General features: G+C 47.9%; 1 protein-coding gene across 1 annotated transcript; it reads left to right on the forward strand.

The window, feature by feature from the left end:
- Nucleotides 1–278: 278 nt before the first annotated feature.
- LOC130480823 (trehalase-like) lies at nt 279–17,802 on the forward strand. Its single transcript, XM_056853447.1, has 15 exons — nt 279–373; nt 2,822–2,922; nt 5,932–6,079; nt 7,083–7,170; nt 8,596–8,696; nt 8,948–9,040; nt 9,649–9,765; nt 11,607–11,729; nt 11,870–11,919; nt 12,685–12,885; nt 14,832–15,049; nt 15,717–15,828; nt 16,380–16,492; nt 17,254–17,307; nt 17,701–17,802. The coding sequence occupies exons 1-15, from the start codon at nt 279–281 to the stop codon at nt 17,800–17,802; spliced, it is 1,716 nt and encodes a 571-aa protein (XP_056709425.1).
- Nucleotides 17,803–18,141: the final 339 nt, after the last annotated feature.

Below are 18,141 nucleotides of genomic sequence, written 5' to 3' on the forward strand. Positions count from 1 at the left end.
AGATCAGTTGTAATCCCAGGAGCTCTCCAGCCACCACCTGGAGGTTGGCAACCCTAATATATACCCAGACTAGTTGGGGTGGGGCAACATAGAATCTGTGGTAGGGAGAATTCCCTGTGACTAGGCCACACCTTCAAACCCTATGTAAACATTTCAAATGTAAACATTTCAAAACTACTGCTCAGACTTGATTTTGCTTCCTGGACGTTGCATGGATGAGATCTATGTGCTGCTTAGCACTTCCCTAGATCGGGCACCCATTTCTTGCCTCTGCCACGATGCTGATCCCACCTCGTTGGGTGCTCCTGGGCCTCTGTATAGCTGTACCAGTCCGGCAGGCAGCAGAAGGTCGCTTCCCACCGCCCTGTGACAGGTGAGTGAATGAATGACACTGCTACCCCTGAGTTGTTAGGCTGGCCTCGATCTGTAGAGGCTGGCTCAGAAATAACAGCCAAGACTCCAATGCTCACCAAGCTAAGGGTGCAGGTTGTCATGAATGGGAAGCTGTTTGCCTAAGGAAAATAAACACGTCTCTGTGAACCTCACCCTAAAAATCCTGAGTTACATCCAGGAAGGGAGATAATCAAATATATGGAGACAAATGAGGAACCAGGGTGGATGAGTTTTAATATTCTGGCCTGGAGCCCTAAAAATCAGTAAAGACTTTTTGATATCTGCTGATGGGAGTTCCTTTTAGTGGCTTTGATCTGACATAGGGTTGCCAACCTCCAGGTGCTGGCTGGAGATCCCCTGCTATTACAACTGATCTCCAGGTGACAGAACAGTTCACTGGGAGAAAATGGTGGCTTTGGAAGGTGGACTCCATGGCATTATACCCCACTGAAGTTTCTCCCCTTCCCAAATCCCATCCTCCTCAGACTGCACCCCCAAAATCTCCAGGTATTCCCCAGGTTCCACCTAGAGGCTTGCATCCTTTTCAAGACCTCACTCTAAGAACGGGGGTTGGGTTAAATAGCCAGAGGCTGGCAACCCTATGTGCCCCTTCCTTGACTTTTGCCCAGTGTCCCAGATTCACTGCCCCTTGACTATATACCTTGTGTACTTCCTTTAATTAATCTTGAAGAACTGAACCACCAACTGTTAGCAAATATCCCAAGCCAGGCCTTCGATGCCTGTTTCCTCTCATATATGAGCTTCATTTACCCTGGACAATCCCTAAAATCTGGTTCCTCCTCTTCGAAAATCCTGGTCTTTTTTTTGTCATTTGGGAATGCCCTGTTAAAATATAGTTAGAACCCGTTGTTGGCTGTGTCATCTTTCAGATTTCTGCTCCACCCTGGGCTCTCCAGAAGTCAACTCTGTAAATTGGCTAGTGGTGGGTACATCTTTCCCCCTGGTGCACAGGCATGTTAATGGATGCGCATGAACGCTAGATGCCATGCATTTCTTGGGCTGCTGAGGTTAAGGTCTGTTCCGAACTGTGAGTCATATTATCAGACAAGTAAATATTGAAACAAATGGACAAGCATATTCTTGGCCTTTAAGTCAGTGGGGGATATGGTACTGTGCAGTGAACGAATATGCTGTACAATGTGGTATAGGGGTTCGCATGCAGTACTAGGGCTTGGGAGGTGGGTTCATTTCCCTACTCTGCCATGATGTGAGCCCATTAGCATCTCAGAGACCCACAAGAGTTTTGGCATATATGCGTTCAAGAGTCAACACATCCTTGTCAGACTCTCAACAGCTCTGAAAATCTTGCTGGACTTGAAACTAGCTCCTCTACTGCCGACCAACACGACTACCTATCTGAAACCATTCTGCCATGAATTTCATTGGGAGACACTGAGCCAGCCGTTTTCTTTCAGTCTACCTTACAGGGGTGTTGTGAGGGTAATATTGGATGGGATAGATTTACATACCACCCTGAAGGATGGGACTTGGGTAGCCAGCGTGGTGTAGTGGTTAAGAGTGGTGGTTTGGAGCGGTGGACTCTGATCTGGAGAACCGGGTTTGATTCCCCACTCCTCCACATGAGTGGCAGATGCTGACCTGGTGAACTGGATTGGTTTCCCCACTCCTGCACATGCAGCCTGCTGGGTGACCTTGAGCTAGTCACGTTCTCTCAGCCCCACCTACCTCACAGGGTGTCTGTTGTGGAGAGGGGAAGGGAAGGTGACTGTAAGCCGGATTGATTCTTCCTTAAGTGGTAGAGAAAGTCGACATATCAAAACCAACTCTTCTTCAATCTTTTATTTATTTATTTTTAATTTATTCCATTAATACCCCACCCTTTCCCTGCTGGGCCAGACTCAGGCCAGTGTACAATATAAACACAATCCATAAATAAGTATTAAAACGTGTAATTAGAATATAAGAACATAAGAAAAGCCATGCTGGATCAGACCAAGGCCCATCGAGTCCAGCAGCCTGTTCACACAGTGGCCAACCAGGTGCCTCTAAGGAAGCCTGTAAACAAGACGACTGCAGCAGCATCCTGCCTTTGTTCCAAAGCACCCAATATATTAGTCATACTCCTCTGATCCTGAAGAGAATAGGTATGCATCTTGACTAGTATTCATTTTGACTAGTAGTCATGGATAGCCCGATCCTCCATGAACATGTCCACGCCCCTCTAATAATAACAATACAGACTGGCACCCTGTCACTGATATGATGATGGTTGACCAGAACACTGACCATAGGGGAGATCACCAAACAATAGGGCTGTTACAAAACTGACCCTATTTTCAATTGTGCAGCTTTGGATTATACGCCCTGCTGTGTCTTCTTTCATTGAAGAATTGCTTATACTACTAGTGCTGAGTATTTCTTACTATGTGTGTTTGCTTCCTTCTAGTAAGATCTACTGCACTGGGGAGCTCCTGAGGCAGGTCCAGTTGGCCAAGCTCTTTACCGATGACAAACACTTTGTGGATATGCCGCTGAGGAGGAACCCAGGTAAATGGCCACACCCCAGCCAGGCTGCTGCCCATCCTGGACTTGACCCTGAGAAAGGAGCTCCCTTTTGAACCCTGCAGACCTGCCAGTAGAGCATATGATCTCCAACCCCCTTGTTTAATCTGGAACGGGCATTATTCATTGTGATCTTATAAAGAATCTATTCAACGTTGTTTCTAACCTTTTCCATCTGAGCATGTTCTTTGTTATTTTCCCAGTCTTTACGCCACCTAATTTGTAGCAATGATTTAAACAATTAAACCCAATCCCAATGCCGGCCTCATAAGAGCCCCGTGGCGCAGAGTGGTAAACTGCAGTACTGCAGTCCAAGCTCTGCTCACAACCTGAGTTCGATCCCGATGGAAGTCGGTTTCAGGTAGCCGGCTCAAGGTTGACTCAGCCTTGCATCCTTCCGAGGTCGGTCAAATGAGTACCCAGCTTGCTGGGGGTAAAGGGAAGATGACTGGGGAAGGCACTGGCAAACCACCCCGCAAACAAAGTCTGCCTAGTAAACATCAGGATGTGACGTCACCCCATGGGTCAGGAATGACCCGGTGCTTACACAGGGGACCTTTACCTTTTACCAATGCCAGCTTGCCTGCTAAGGGTTGGCGAAGCACTATTGAGGAGACACAGGGCTACTGTCCTTTTAAATTTTCCTCTAGTAGCTTCTCCTTCTTGGCTTGATACGTTGTTTCTTGCTATCTCAGGTGTCAGCATTCTTGGATCAACTCTTAGTTCATAATTTTCTGTTCCTAGAAAAGGAAGAGGATTGCATGATTGTGTAAAAAGGGGAAAAATAAGTAAGAATTGCTGTGGCTGCAAAGGGTTATTAAACACACACACATTCCATCTGCTAGAAACATGAAACTGCTAAATAAGGACTAGTTTGGTCAATAGAGTTAAAAGAAAGGTCTTCCAAAAAATGGGAGGAGTCAAGGAGGAAATTAAAGAGAAAGGCAGGGGAAAGCAGCATTTTTGCTGATCAGGATTTGGGTCTACTATGTGCCGTCAAGTGGCCCTTGGCTTATGGCAACCGAAGGCCATGGCTTCCTTTATTGAGCCAATCCATTTCATGTTGGGTCTTTTTGTCATCTTGATGTTCAACTGTAATCCTGCTTGGGCTTTTTCTGCTTTAACCTTCATCAATAGTCGTTTCAAGTCTTCACTCTTTCCTGTCAGTAATGTGGTGCCATCTGCTTATCTCAAATTGATAATGTCCCTTCTGCCAATTTTCACTCCAACTTTATCTAAATCTAATCCAGATTTCTTTATGATATGTTCTGTATATACGTTGAACAGATTGGGAGATTGGCCAGGTAGGGAGGGACAGGATTTACTTTAGAGTGAATATGTAGTAGCATCTTGGAGACAGCTATTATTGGAGACAGCTATTATTGCATTTTTACGAAGAACAAAGCACCATCCGAGGCAACTCGCGGAACAACTACTTTAAATCCTCCTCTGGCTGACCGCAGAGAAGGAATGCTGCACGGTGGGAAAGGATGCAGAAGTCACCTGGTTTTTCTCACGGTACATCAGATACTGCTGGGAAGAGTTAGTTAGCACTCCGACAAAGGTACCCATTGGGAGACACAAAGCTGTTCTCAGAAGTAAGGGGAGGAAAACTGAAAAAAAGTAATAACCCAGTGAGGAAGGAATTTTCCTCCAGGCCAGATGGGCCAAGGATCCTGGAGGGTTTTTTGTTTTGTTTTTTGGCCTTCCTCTGGGCGTAGAGCAGGAGTCACTGGGGGAGTGGGGGGAAGAGGTAGCTGTGAATTTCCCGAGTTGTGCAGGGTGAAACTAGATGACCTTTGAGGACCATTCCAGCTCTTTGTTTCTATGTTTCGAACCCATATGCTTGACTGAAAGTCCCTCCTGGAAACACCTTGTGCAAATCTCAGAAATACAATCTGCAGCGCTGCAGATGGTTTATTCCCATTTTTAGGTGAATGAGCTCAGCTGGAGCTGTTGTTCCAAGGTCTTAGGTGGCTGACAGAATACCAGAATTTCTTGTTTTGGTAACATGTCCGACAGCTGTGCCAGGTTATACTGGAGCTCCCAAAGACCAAAACGTGCATTGTTTGGAATCCAGAGGTTATATAACAGGCGGACAGACGTGGAAGGATGTGGCTAGCGTCTGATTGCTGAGGCAAGACAAGAAAGCCATTTCTGCATTGAAGCCAAAGTTTCCAGGACTAACTATGTAGCATGGCCTTGTCAAACAATCAAACCAGTCTAGGCAGGACATAAGAGCCCTGCTGGATCACACCAAAGGTCTATCAAGCCCAGCATTCGGTTTCCCAGAGCAGCCAGCCAGATGCCCCAGGGAACACCTGCAAGCAGGATATGAATGCAAACAGACCTCCCCTTGAATTCAAAGGTAGACTGCCTCTGAACATGGAGGTGCCATTTAGACATCAAGGCCAATGCCTCCTGGTGGACATAGTTTGCTGATCATAGAATCATAGAGTTGTAAGGGACCACCAGGGTCCTCTAGTCCAACCCCCTGCACAATGCAGAAATTCACAACTACCTCCCCCCCACACACACCCAATGACCAGAAGATGGCCAAGGTGCCCTCCCTCTCATGATCTGCCTAAGGTCATAGAATCAGCATTGCTGACAGATGGCCATCTAACCTCTTCTTAAAAACCACCAGGGAAGGAGAGCCCACCCCCTCCCGAGGAAGCCTGTTCCACTGGGAAACCGCTCTAACTGTTAGAAAATTCTTCCTAATGTCTAGATGGAAACTCTTTTGATTTAATTTCAACCCATTGGTTCTAGTCCGACCTTCTGGGGCAACAGATCGTTTATGCCTTGTGAACAAATGCACGGTTTTGAACCAGATAGCTGTTGGTGGTGCAAACTGGGTCCCTGATGGGCGATCCAGGCACTAGCCATGCATGGGACCGATTGCTCCCCCCAACACACAATTTTGTCATCTCAGTATTGGCAGAATTGCGCCTCATTCGAGTTCTGGCAACTCTTTCCTTTTTTCTCCCCTAGAGGTTGTCCTGGAACGCTTTCAGCAGCTGGTGAATACAACATCTGGCAGGGCCCTGTCCAAGCAGCAGCTGGCAGAGTTTGTGGAGTCCTACTTTTCTCCCCCTGGGCAGGAGTTTGAGCCCTGGGAGCCTCCAGACTGGACAGGCAGGTATAGTTTCAATCTCAGCCTTCTCAGCCTTGACCTCATCTATACTTCTCATCCCAATAGAACTATAGACCTATATCTAAGCCAGCATGATATAGTGGCTAGGGCAGGGGTCCCCTGCCTTTTTCAGCCTGCGGGCACAACAACAAAATGGTTGTCACGAAATGGCTGCTGCAGGAGGTGAAGCCAGCCATAAAATGAGTGTCACAGCTTATCTTCAGTAACACAGTGCAGATCCTTGTACTGTGCAGGGGAAGCTGCTGCCAAAGCAACATTTAAACACAATCTGCCCAGCCAGTCAAATCTCCAATAGTCAACCAGAAGCTTTGCTAGGCAAAAGCCCTACCTGGCCCTACCCACTTCCTAAAAATTGATATTGAATGCACCTCCCAAGCATTTAGGGTTGCCAGTTCTAGGTTGGAAAATACCTGGAGGTTTTGAAGGTAGAGCCTGAGGAGGGCGGGGTTTGGGGAGAGGAGAGACTTGAATATAATGCCATAGTCTCTCTTCTAAAGTCGCCATTTGTTCCAGGCGAACTGATCTCTGTTGCCTGGAGGTCAGTTGTAATCCCAGGAGATTGGCAACCCTACAAGCATTTCATGGGTCAACTTGGATAGGGAATTTAAACCCTTTCCCAACCTCCTAGCTCTCACCAAGGTACACTTTGATGGATCACAGTGGGTAGCCGTGTTAGTCTGTCTGTAGCAGTAGAAAACACCAAGAGTCCAGTAGCACCTTAAAGACTAACAACATTGCTGCCAGAAATTCTGTTAGTCTTTAAGGTGCTACTAGACTCTTGCTCTTTTTTACAAGGTACATTTTTTATTTACTTGTGGAAAATGTAGAGGCAACCTGCATGTTGTCCCCCCCCCCCCCGGGAAAATGGTAGCTTGGGGATGGGGCATTTGAGGCCAGGAAATGGCACAAGGGAAAAGGTTAAACCTCCTTTCTCCTGGGCTTGTTGAATCCAAGTCCCTGACTCTTCTTCTCTCTGATCCCTTTTTAGCCCACAGCTCCTCAACAGGATTTCAGATCTGAAGCTGCGGTCTTGGGCCCTGGAACTGAATGCAAAGTGGAAGCAGCTGGGAAGGAAGGTAATTCTGAAGAACCAGAACTGTGGGCTACTTGTGCCCGTTGGAGAGGCAGTAATGGGTGAGGGGATCACGTGGAGGCATAGAATGCAGCAGTTTTAATGCATAATTGAAGCTTCAATGTGGGAACTAGCAAAGTGCTATTAAACCTTCCAAGATCTACTAATGTCCCTTTAAATGTTGTCCTTTCCCTCATTGCTGTCTCTGCGTCTCAGCTTAATTAATCGGGTTGCCAACCACCAGGTAGTAGCTGGAGATCTGCTGCTACTACAACTGATCTCCAGCTTATAGAGATCAGATCCCCTGGAGAAAATGGCTGCTTTGGCAATTGGACTCTATGGCATTGAAGTCTCTTCCCTCTAGGGTTGCCAGGTCCCTCTTCGCCACCGGCAGGAGGTTTTTGGGGCAGAGCCTGAGGAGGGCGGGGTTTGGGGAGGAGAGGGACTTCAATGCCACAGAGTCAAAATGCCAAAGCAGCCATTTTCTCCAGGTGAACTGATCTCTATCAACTGGAGATCAGTTGTAACAGCAGGAGATCTCCAGCTAGTACCTGGAGGTTGGCAACCCTACTTCCTTCCCCAAACCCTGCCCTCCTCAGGCTCTGCCCCAAAACCTCCCACTGGTGGTGAAGAGGGACCTGGCAACCCTATTAATTAATCACTTGAATTAACCAATTCTTATGGAGGATGGTGGTGGTGGGGTACCACCTATGGCTTTCCTCTTTATTTTTCATGACTGTAATTTCATAATTGCACTGTTACATACATATGTAAGAGCTGTAACTTCCTCTGCAGAATTTTCTTTGTTGGTCTCCCATCCAAGTTACGACCCTGCTTAGGTTCTGAGAGCTGATGAGATTGGGCTATACCATGCCACCTTCCTTCATAATTGCCGTTACAAGGAAGGAAGGAAGGAAGGAAGGAAGGAAGGAAGGAAGGAAGGAAGGAAGGAAGGAAGGAAGGAAGGAAGGAAACAAGCCATGATTTTGGCTGCAAAGAGAAAAGGATTTCCAAACAAGAACTGATTAAGGGCTGACTAGGGACTGCTGCAGCAAATGCTAGTGAGCAGGAAATAATTAAGTTGAGAAGCAGAAGGTCAGTGATGCAACAAAGAGGGAAGATGGAAGATTTAAAGGGGATAGTTGCATGGAAAAACATCACCTTTGCATGACTGGGACACTTCCAAATGGTAGCAGGGCGCATTGCCATATTTGAATGGGGAAATATAACGCTATATTAAGTGCCACTTGGAACTGTGATTTTAATTCTGCTTACTAGTGATGGTAGAAAAGGCATTCTTCAGCAATGCAAAAGGATTCTGGAGTGGCAGCAATTTCCGCATGTATGGGAACTCTATGTATACCATCTTGAGTTCCAAGAAAGAAAGGTGGATTATACATGTAAATAAATACGCCATTTTACATTTCAGATTTCAGCAGAGGTAAAAAACAGCCCCGAATGTTACTCTCTGATGTATGTGCCAAACCCACTGATAGTGCCGGGGGGTCGGTTCATTGAGTACTATTACTGGTAAGGAGCATGTATAGCTTGGCGGGGGAGGCTGGGGCAGGATGGAAGAGGTGTGTGGCATGCCCAGAAGCTTCTTTGGCTGTGGCTCAGTGGCAGAGCATCAGCTTGGCATGCAGAAGGACCCATTTTCAACCCCCAGCATCTCCCATTAAAAGGCCCAGGCAGTGGGTGATGTGAAAGACCTCTACATAAACCCTGGAGAACTTTTGTGGTGGGATGGTGAGTGGTTCAGGCCCTGCCTCTTCCTACAGGGATTCCTTCTGGGTGATTGAGGGCCTTCTGCTGTCTGACATGGTGGCCACAGCCCGGGGCATGATCCAGAACTTCCTTTACCTTGTGGACAAGTAAGAGACATCTGGGGAAGGATGAGGGGGGGTATATTTTTCTTGATGTCTTGGAGGGGGTGGAGAGGAAGAAATGTCCAAGCAGAGATTTTTGGACCTGCATTGTGGGAGGGCCTGTCCCAAACAGTGCCATGCTCAGACGTGTGGCTAGGGTTGCCAACCTCCAGGTGTAGGGTTGCCAGGTCCCTCTTCACCACTGGTGGAAGGTTTTTGGGGTGGAGACTGAGGAGGGCATGGTTTGGGGAGGGACGAGTCCAATTGCCAAAGCAGCCATTTTCTCCATGTGAACAGATCTCTATCGGCTGGAGAGCAGTTGTAATAGCGGGAGATCTCCAGCTAGTACCTGGAGGTTGGCAACCATATCCAGGTGGTGGCTGGTGATCTCCCGCTATTACAACTGCTCTCCAGCCAATAGAGATCAGTTCACCTGGAGAAAATGGCTGCTTTGGCAATTGGACATTATGACATTGAAGTCCTTCCCCTCTCCAAACCCTGCCCTCTTCAGGCTCCGCCCCCAAAATCTCCAGGTATTTCCCAACCTGGAGCTGGCAACCCTACGTGAGGCCCCCATGTAACCCACAGAACCTGTCCTTTGTTCTTGGTAACAGATTTGGGCACATCCCCAATGGAGGCCGCATCTATTATGAGCGACGGAGCCAGCCGCCCTTCCTCACCCTCATGGTGGAGAGTTACTTGAAGCACACCAATGACACGGCCTTTCTGAGGTAACAACGGACCTGGTTCTCCCTTTCTCTGTGAAAAGGCAAACAAGCCTGAGGAGCTTTAAATACAGTTTCCAACCTCCAGGTGGGGCCTGGAGAGCTCCTGGAATTACAGCTGATCAAACTACAGTAGCCCTGGAGAAAATGGCTACTCTGGAGTGCGGACTCTATGGCCATTTATGCAGGGGTATTTAGCTCGCAGTCCCTGCTGGACAGCTTCGAGGCTTCCTGTGCATTATTCATGATTTTACCGACCTTCAGGCGTGACTTCACTCTGGCCTCGTTCTTCCCCTGCAGTTCTAGGATCCTGTTTTAGAACGAATTTAAATACTACTTTGAGGCAAGAGCAACACAAATCCCCCCACCCATTTCCATGCATAGCTCTTAACTTTGGGTTCCTCTCCCCACGTCCATTTTGGCTTCTCCCTCCCACGTCTCTGTCCCTCCCATCCAACCCCTTTCTTCAAAGCAAAGCATAAAAGAGGGAGTTAAACCTTCATGAAATGTGCAGGAAGACACTGAAGAAGGCTGCAAAGGTGGGAAGGCAGCTCCCGGCAGGGAGCTATTGAAGAAAGGTAGGGAGGAATACCCAGCAAAAGCACACTCAGTCCCTTTAAGAGCTCCATGTAAAGTGCAACAAGGTTGCGTTTTCAGGGGGAGGGACTCAGAAGCTCCGTGATTCACTGGGGATGCCTAATTAATCACAAGGTACTCCTGGAATTGGGCTGGGGGAGCCCTCATGCATATGATGTTTGAGAATTCGGAACAGAAAACTGTGCAGCAAACTAGACACAATTTTCCTCTGCATAAATGACCTATGACTTTATACCCTGCTGAGTTCCCTCCCCTCCCAAATCCTGCCCTCTCCAGGCTCCTTTCCCAAATCTCTTGGAATTTCCCAAAACTGAGTTGGCAGCCCAAGCTTTAAAGAAGATATGAGGCCCTCACTTGCAAACTGGAGTGAGTGGGAGGGTCTCAGAGGTGGGTAGGGTTGCCAACCTCCAGGTACTAGCTGGAGATCTGCAGCTACAACTGATCTCCAGCCGATAGAGATCAGTTCACCTGGAGAAAATGGCCACTTTGACCATTGGACTCTGGCATTAAGGTCCCTCCCCTCCCCAAAACCCGCCCTCCTCAGGCTCCACCCCCCAAAACCTCCCGCTGGTGGCAAAGAGGGACCTGGCAACCTCAAGAGGTGGGCCTGCCTGCTCAATTTGTTTATAGTGCAAGGATTTCCTCAGGCCTCTGTAAACACAGCATGGTAAGCCACACATGCTTAATAGGTTTCCTGAACTTGTACAATCTCACAAGAGTTCAGGAAACCTATTGAGCGTGTGGGACTTGCTGTAGAGTGCTTAAAGATGCTGGGGGAGAGGGGTGGGGAGAAGAAGGAACACTAGATCCTCTGGAAGGGTTGCCAACCTCCAGGTGGTGGCTGGAGATCTCCCGCTATTACAACTGATCTCCAGCCGATAGAGATCAGATCCCCTGGAGAACTGCTTTGGCAATTGGACTCTATGGCATTGAAGTCTCTCCCCTCCCCGAACCCCGCCCTCCTCAGGCTCAACCCCAAAAACCTCCTGCCGGTGGCAAAGAGGGACCTGGCAACCCTATCCTCTGGTTCCTGGATGGGGAAGGTTTGGGACAAGGATGAAATGGTAGCTAAGGAGAAGGTGGGCCCTGCTCCCCCATCTGCTCCCTGAGCTTGTCTAATTATCAAGCCTATGTACACAGATGGGAATTCTGTGCCTCCAAACGCCACCCATATCTTCAGGGGCATTCTCTACTGTGGCACATGCTGCCAACAGCCATGATTCATAGCAAACACCCATGCCCTTTTCCAGAGACAACATCCATCTTCTAGAAGCCGAGTACCGGTTTTGGCAGGAGCAGCGAGCTGTCAACGTCACTATTGCAGGCAAGGAGTACCTCTTGAATCGCTACAACGTCCGAGTAGGGGAGCCCAGGTGAGGTGTGTGTGGGGGAAATTGCTCTCGCGGCCGTTTGACAACCCTGTGCCGTTCTCCAAGCCGGTGCTGATCCCAGCTGCTGGTTCCACGTCCTTGCTGATAAGAACCACGTTCTTCTGTATTTTCTCATTCCTCAGACCAGAATCCTACAGCACAGATGTGGAACTGGCAGAAGGACTGGATGAAGGTAGCTGATGGTATAGATGGTATAAAGACCTGCCACCTAGAACTGAGAATAGAGAGGTTACTACCACTTTGGCACACAGATTGGCCCACCTTTTCTATTTTTTGTGTTTTTAAGTGTCTTTTGCTGGTATAGTATTCCCCCCCCCCCACCCAGTTTTTGAGTTCTGGAACAATCGGTCAGTGAGCAATGAATGTCTTGTTGCAATATTTTGAGTGATGATCCTATATTGTTTCTGACTTTAAAGTTTGTAAGCCGCTTTGAGTCATGCCTTCTAGGAGAAAAGCGGCATATAAATAAGATAAATAAAATACGTGTATGTTAAGTGCCGTCAAGGCGTTTCCAACTCATGGCAACCCTATGAATCAATGTCCTCCAAAGTGTCCTATCCTTAACAGCCTTGCTCAGATCTTGCAAATTGAGGGCTGTGGCTTCCTTTATAGAGTCAATCCATCTCTTGTTCTTGCTGTCCCCACCAGGCATAATTTCATAAATCCTTTCTGTGCCAATCCCTAAGTTTAAACTTAGACGCACCCAATTCCTCGTAGGGAAGTTGCTGCAACCCCCTCGATTATGCCCTTCTCCCTGCCAACAAGCGCCAAGTGATTTACTATGTATTTACCATACCCTGGCATGGGCGGGCACTGCTTACATTTGTTTGCCGGGGAAGGGACGAGCTAAAATCTGGGCTCTGTTTGGGGATGCTGAAGGGTTTCCTCATCCTACCCTCCTTCAACTCTTCCCCTCCCTTCCTGATTTTTCATGTAGAAGCCCAGCAGAATCTTTGGGCAGAGCTGAAGAGTGCAGCTGAGTCTGGCTGGGATTTCTCATCACGCTGGTTCCTCCCAGGGCCGCCTCCCCTGCCAGCCACCCGGAAAGACACCCACACCACTGTGGTGGTACCTGTTGATTTGAACGCCATCCTTTGCAGAGTCGAGCAGGTGCTGGCCTCCTTTTACAAGGCTCTAGGTGAGGAGTCTGTGTGTGGTGGGAAGGGCCATAAAGTCACAGCCGACTTGTGGCGACTCCACAGGGTTTTCAAGGCAAGAGACAAATGGAGGTGGCTTGCCATTGCTTGCCTCTGCTTAGCAACCCTGGACTTCCTTGGTGGTCTCCCATCCAAGTACTAACCAGGGCTGGCCTTGCTTAGCTTCCAAGATTTTAGGACATTGGGCTAGCCTGGGCTAACCGGGTCAGGGCCGGAGTCTGTGTGCTCTGCCTAGAATCATAGAGTTGAAGGGACCACCAGGGTCATCTAGTCCAACCCCCTGCACGATGCAGGAAATTCACAACTACCTTCCCTCCACACCCCCACTGACCCATACTTCATCCCCAGAAGATGGCCTAAAAGCAAGTGAGCTGTTGGTGCCTCTTTCTGATTACTAGCAACCCGTTTCTCTGATCAAAGCTACCCAGAGATGAACTCTGGTGAATGGGATGGAGTTGACAGGCCTATCTGAGGGGGTTACCGCACTTGTATTCCCAGTGATGTATTAAGAGTTTGAAAATGTTATAAAAAATACTGTTCGCACTTTCTGTGTATTACCACTGATGTATTAAGAGTTTGAAAACGTTATAAAAAAATACTGTTCGCACTTTGTTTAGCCCCTTTAGCTGTGAAGACGTCTTCCAACCATTTATAAGCCGTGGTATCCAAAAACCCTTTTAAAGCGATGAAGGTTACTGCACTTTGTATTCCCAGCGATGTATTAAGAGTTTGAAAATCTTATAAAAAACATCGCTTTAAAAGGGTTTTTGGATACCACGGCTTATAAATGGTTGGAAGACGTCTTCACAGTTAAAGGGGCCAAACAAAGTGTGAACAGTATTTTTTATAACGTTTTCAAACTCTTAATACATTGGTGGGAATACACAGAAAGTGCGAACAGTATTTTTTATAACATTTTCAAACTTTTAATACATCGCTGTGAATACAAGTGCGGTAACCCCCTGAATCTGGGGTAGCAAACTAAACTAAAGAACCATCACATCTAGAGCATCATCTGTCTAAATGGTCATTGGGAACCTACAGACAGGACCTGTTCTATTTTTCCCCCCAACAATGCCTCGAGCTGGGGGTCTTCAAAAGGTAGTTTTTGAGCTACTGGTAGCTTGTCAGCTGCTGTAGAGTAGCTCGTGCATTCCCCTAGAAGACCCAGAAAAAGATTACCAAAAAAAATCTTCTCTCAGCTTTTATTTTTCCCCACTGGGCTCCTTAGCTGATACAGCATCTGCTTGGCATGCAGAAGGTCCCAGGTTCAATCCCCAGCATCTCCAGCTAAAGGGTCAGGTGGCAGATGATATGAAAGACCTCTGCCTGAAACCCTGGAGAGTCGTTGCCAGTCTGAGTAGACAATACTGACTTTGATGGACTGATGGTCTGACTCAGCGTAACAACCAAACAAAAAGAACTGAACTCCACTAACTTGCATTAGACACTGACTTTTGTCTCATTATTAAGCTGTAGCCATACTTGCTGTGGTATGTATTTCTTTCTGACTCAGCATAAGGCAGCTTCATGTATTAATGTGATAGGTCCATTTCAGGAGCTCTTCCTCATCCACATTCTGTTTCCAAGACAGACTTGATAACATGTCCATCCCCTGCCCCCCGAGGGGAAGAAGTATCTTAGAATCATAGAGTTGGAAGGGACCACCAGGGTCATCTAGTCCAACCCCCTGCACAATGCAGGAAATTCACAACTACCTCTCCCACACACACCCAATGACTCCTAGTCCATGCCCAGAAGATGGTCAAGATACCCTCCCTCTCATGAACTGCCTACGGTCACGAGACCTTAGTAACTCAGTATATTTTTCATTACTCAGATGTACCTTTCAAAAAGGGGAAATGTTAGTAACCCCTGGCGTTAGAGGTCTTAGGAGCTTCATAAAATAATCATGTCTCCTCTCAAGGGAACAGCGAGAAAGCCAACTGGTTCCAGGCAGCTCATGAGTACCGAGCGGCTGCAGTCCAGGCTGTCCTCTGGGACGATAATGCTGGGGTCTGGTTGGACTACAACCTCGCCCGGCAAAGGCACAACCGGGCCTTTTACCCATCCAACCTCATCCCTCTTTGGGCAGAGTGTAGCGTGGAACCAGCTACTGCCGAAAGGGCCCTTCGCTACCTGGAGGTAAGCAACCCTTGCCCCCGACAGAAGCTTTTCTCCCTCTCTCATAATATCAGAACGCGGGGTCATCTGCTGAAGCTGGAGGGTGATTCAAAAGTGATAAAAGGAAATATTTCTTCACACAACGCCTACTTAAATTGTGGAACTCCCTGCCCCAGGATGTGGTGATGGCTGCCAACTTGGAAGGCTTTAAGAGGGGAGTGGACATGTTCATGGAAGAGAGGAGTATTCATGGCTACTATAAAAATTGATACTAGTCATGATGCATCCCTATTCTCTCCAGGATCAGAGGAACATGCCGAATATATTAGGTGCTGCCTGTGAAACACAGGCAGGATGGTGCTACTGCAGTTGAGTTGTTTCGGGGCTTCCAAGAGGCACCTGGTTGGCCCCTGTGTGAACAGACTGCTGGACTTGATGGGCCTTGGTCTGATCCAGCAGGGCTTTTCTTATGTTCTTATGACACCTGGCCTTTTTCGCTGACTGCTTTCGCTGACTCCCCCAACCTGCAGAGGGTCCACAGGGTGGGTGTCTCTTGGGATGCTGATCACACTTACGTCAGCTTCCCCTTTAGACGGGTGAGTGATTCCTCTCCTTACCCCCTTTTTGGCTGTACTGCTAGAATTCTTAATGGTCTCTTCGCATTTCACACCACTCTGTGTGCCCACAGGAGAGCTCTGCGCTGTCTTATACCAACGGGATACCCACGTCGCTGGCTCGTACGGGGGAACAGTGGGACCTCCCGAACGCTTGGGCTCCCCTCCAGTACATGGTGATTGCAGGTGAGGACTTGCTGCAAAATGGCCCGATGGTGCTACCCCGTCTGTGGCAACCTTAACTTGACCTGTATCAGTTCTGAAGGAAGTACTCCTTAAGTGGAGGAGACGTCCCCCGGCAAATAGAGCCCGGAGAGGGGGATTTCCCTTCCTGCACACCTTCCTTCCTTGCCCCCAACTGCTGAGCTGTAGCTTTTTCTTATACTTATAGAGGCTCCTCACATGGATAGGGTTGCTAGCCTACAGGTATTCAGGGATAAGCTACTAATAATTAAGGTTGCCAACCTCCAGGTATTAGCTGGCGATCTCCTGCTATTACAACTGATCTCCAGCCGATAGAGATCAGTTCACCTGCAGAAAATGGCCGCTTTGGCAATTGGACTATATGGCATTGAAGTTTCTCCCCTCCCCAACCCCCACCCTCCTTAGACTCTACCCCAAAAATCTCAAGCAATTTCCCAACCTGGAGCTGCCAGCCCTACACATGGAAAGGATGGGTGTTCCCTTCCTATGTATGGCTGGAATTCTCACTGACACTCCTTCTTCACACTCACTAGGTCTAGCCAAGTCCTCATCTCCTCAGGCCCGTGACCTGGCTTTTACCTTAGCACAGAACTGGGTGAGAACCAACCTGGCTGTCTATGAGAAGTACCACACCATGTTTGAAAAGGTAATGCCCGCACTGCTGAACTTCTTCCTACCCCTTGAAACCCGCACTGTGTGTGTGTGTGTGTATGTGAGTGTGTGTGTGTCCCAGAGATTTGTCTGTGAGTCCCAGGGTTCAATATGCACAAGGGTAAACTTGACATAGTTGTATGACATACAAGACATAGAATAGTTACTGACCACAGTACTTCTCCATTCATGGATATGGATAAATACCCCCACAATATTGGATGGCTGTGCAGGCAGAAGAGAGATTTTGACCTTTCTCCATCAGTTCAAGGCAAGGCTTCCTAGCTGGCTCAGGAAAACTGTTGGAACACACAGGATACATTCACTCTTGGTTAACTCTCAAGATGAAGTCTTGTCTTCTCCAGACACATGTTGCCACATGTACTGGACATCTCTTGCTTAACTTTGTTTTCCAAAGACTAAATAAATGAAGCCAAATAAGGATGCTTGGCTCCTGAGAAAGCTTTGGGGAATGGGGGAGGAGAGGGATAAAAAAATAAGGCCAAGATAAAAATTCCTTATGTGTTTCTCCCAAGAGGCTTTTTCAGGGGAATCTGTTAGTCTTGCAGTGGTTTTTCAAAGAAGAGTATAAGTTCAGTAGCCAGTAGGGAAGAAAAGTTGCCTCCTTCTTAGGATGTCTGTTGTAGTTCTTGTGCCACACTCCCATGTTTTGTCTGGGCAAAAGCCCCCTTCGTGGGGGCCCTTGATCTGTTGTTGAACAACCCCTCCTCATTAACTCTTTCTCTCTTCCTCCAGTATGATGTAGAAGGAGATGGGAAACCAGGCTCTGGGGGCGAGTATGAAGTACAGGTGAGGCCATTTTCTCTGTCCCCCAAAAAACATCATGGAGGCTTTCCACTCCCACCCCCATGCTGGGTTGAGAGGTGGGTAGGGAGTTATGGGCCTCAAAGCTTGTTTCAGGTAGCGTTCCTTCCTCTGAAGCTGGGGTAAAATTGCAAGATCCAGGTTGGGAAACTCCTGGAGATTTGGGGGTGGAGCCTAGGGAGGATAAGGACCTCAGTGGGGTGCATTGCCATAGACTACACCCTACAAAACAGCCATTTTCTCCAGGGGAACAGATCTCTATAGTCTGGAGATAAGCTGTAATTCCAGGGGATCCCCAGGTCCCACCTGGAGGCTGGCATCCCTAAGGGGAGGTGAGTCCGGTTGCTTGGCCTGATGTTTCTGATGTTTCCTTTACAGGAGGGCTTTGGGTGGACCAACGGTGTGATCTTTCAGCTCCTGGATTTCTTCGGTGACCAACTTAATGTAACAGACTTGTCAGTGTACAGCTCTGGGGTCTGAATCAGGGCCTTCCTCTGATGGTTTGTTGCATAGCATCCATTTTTGGTTTGGGAGGTGGTGGTGGGGTTATCCTGACATCCCTTCCCCGGAACCTTCTCCAAGAAAAAACAACAAAACAGATTTCTCTTTGGCCTCATCTTATGGGTTGAGACATTCTTGAACTCTGGCTTAATGTGAGGGCAGGGACAACAAATAAAGCTTGGTTGCTTCCTTCCTTCTTCAGTGCATTTTATAACCCAGTAAGATAACCAGATAAGAAAAGCACTACTGGATTACAATAAGTGTCCAATCCTGCATCTTTTCCCAAGAGCAGAAGCCCCCCAAGCAAGGCATAAAAGC

Source organism: Euleptes europaea, chromosome 7 (genome assembly GCF_029931775.1).
Source record: "Euleptes europaea isolate rEulEur1 chromosome 7, rEulEur1.hap1, whole genome shotgun sequence".
In the NCBI taxonomy this organism is placed as follows: domain Eukaryota; kingdom Metazoa; phylum Chordata; class Lepidosauria; order Squamata; family Sphaerodactylidae; genus Euleptes; species Euleptes europaea.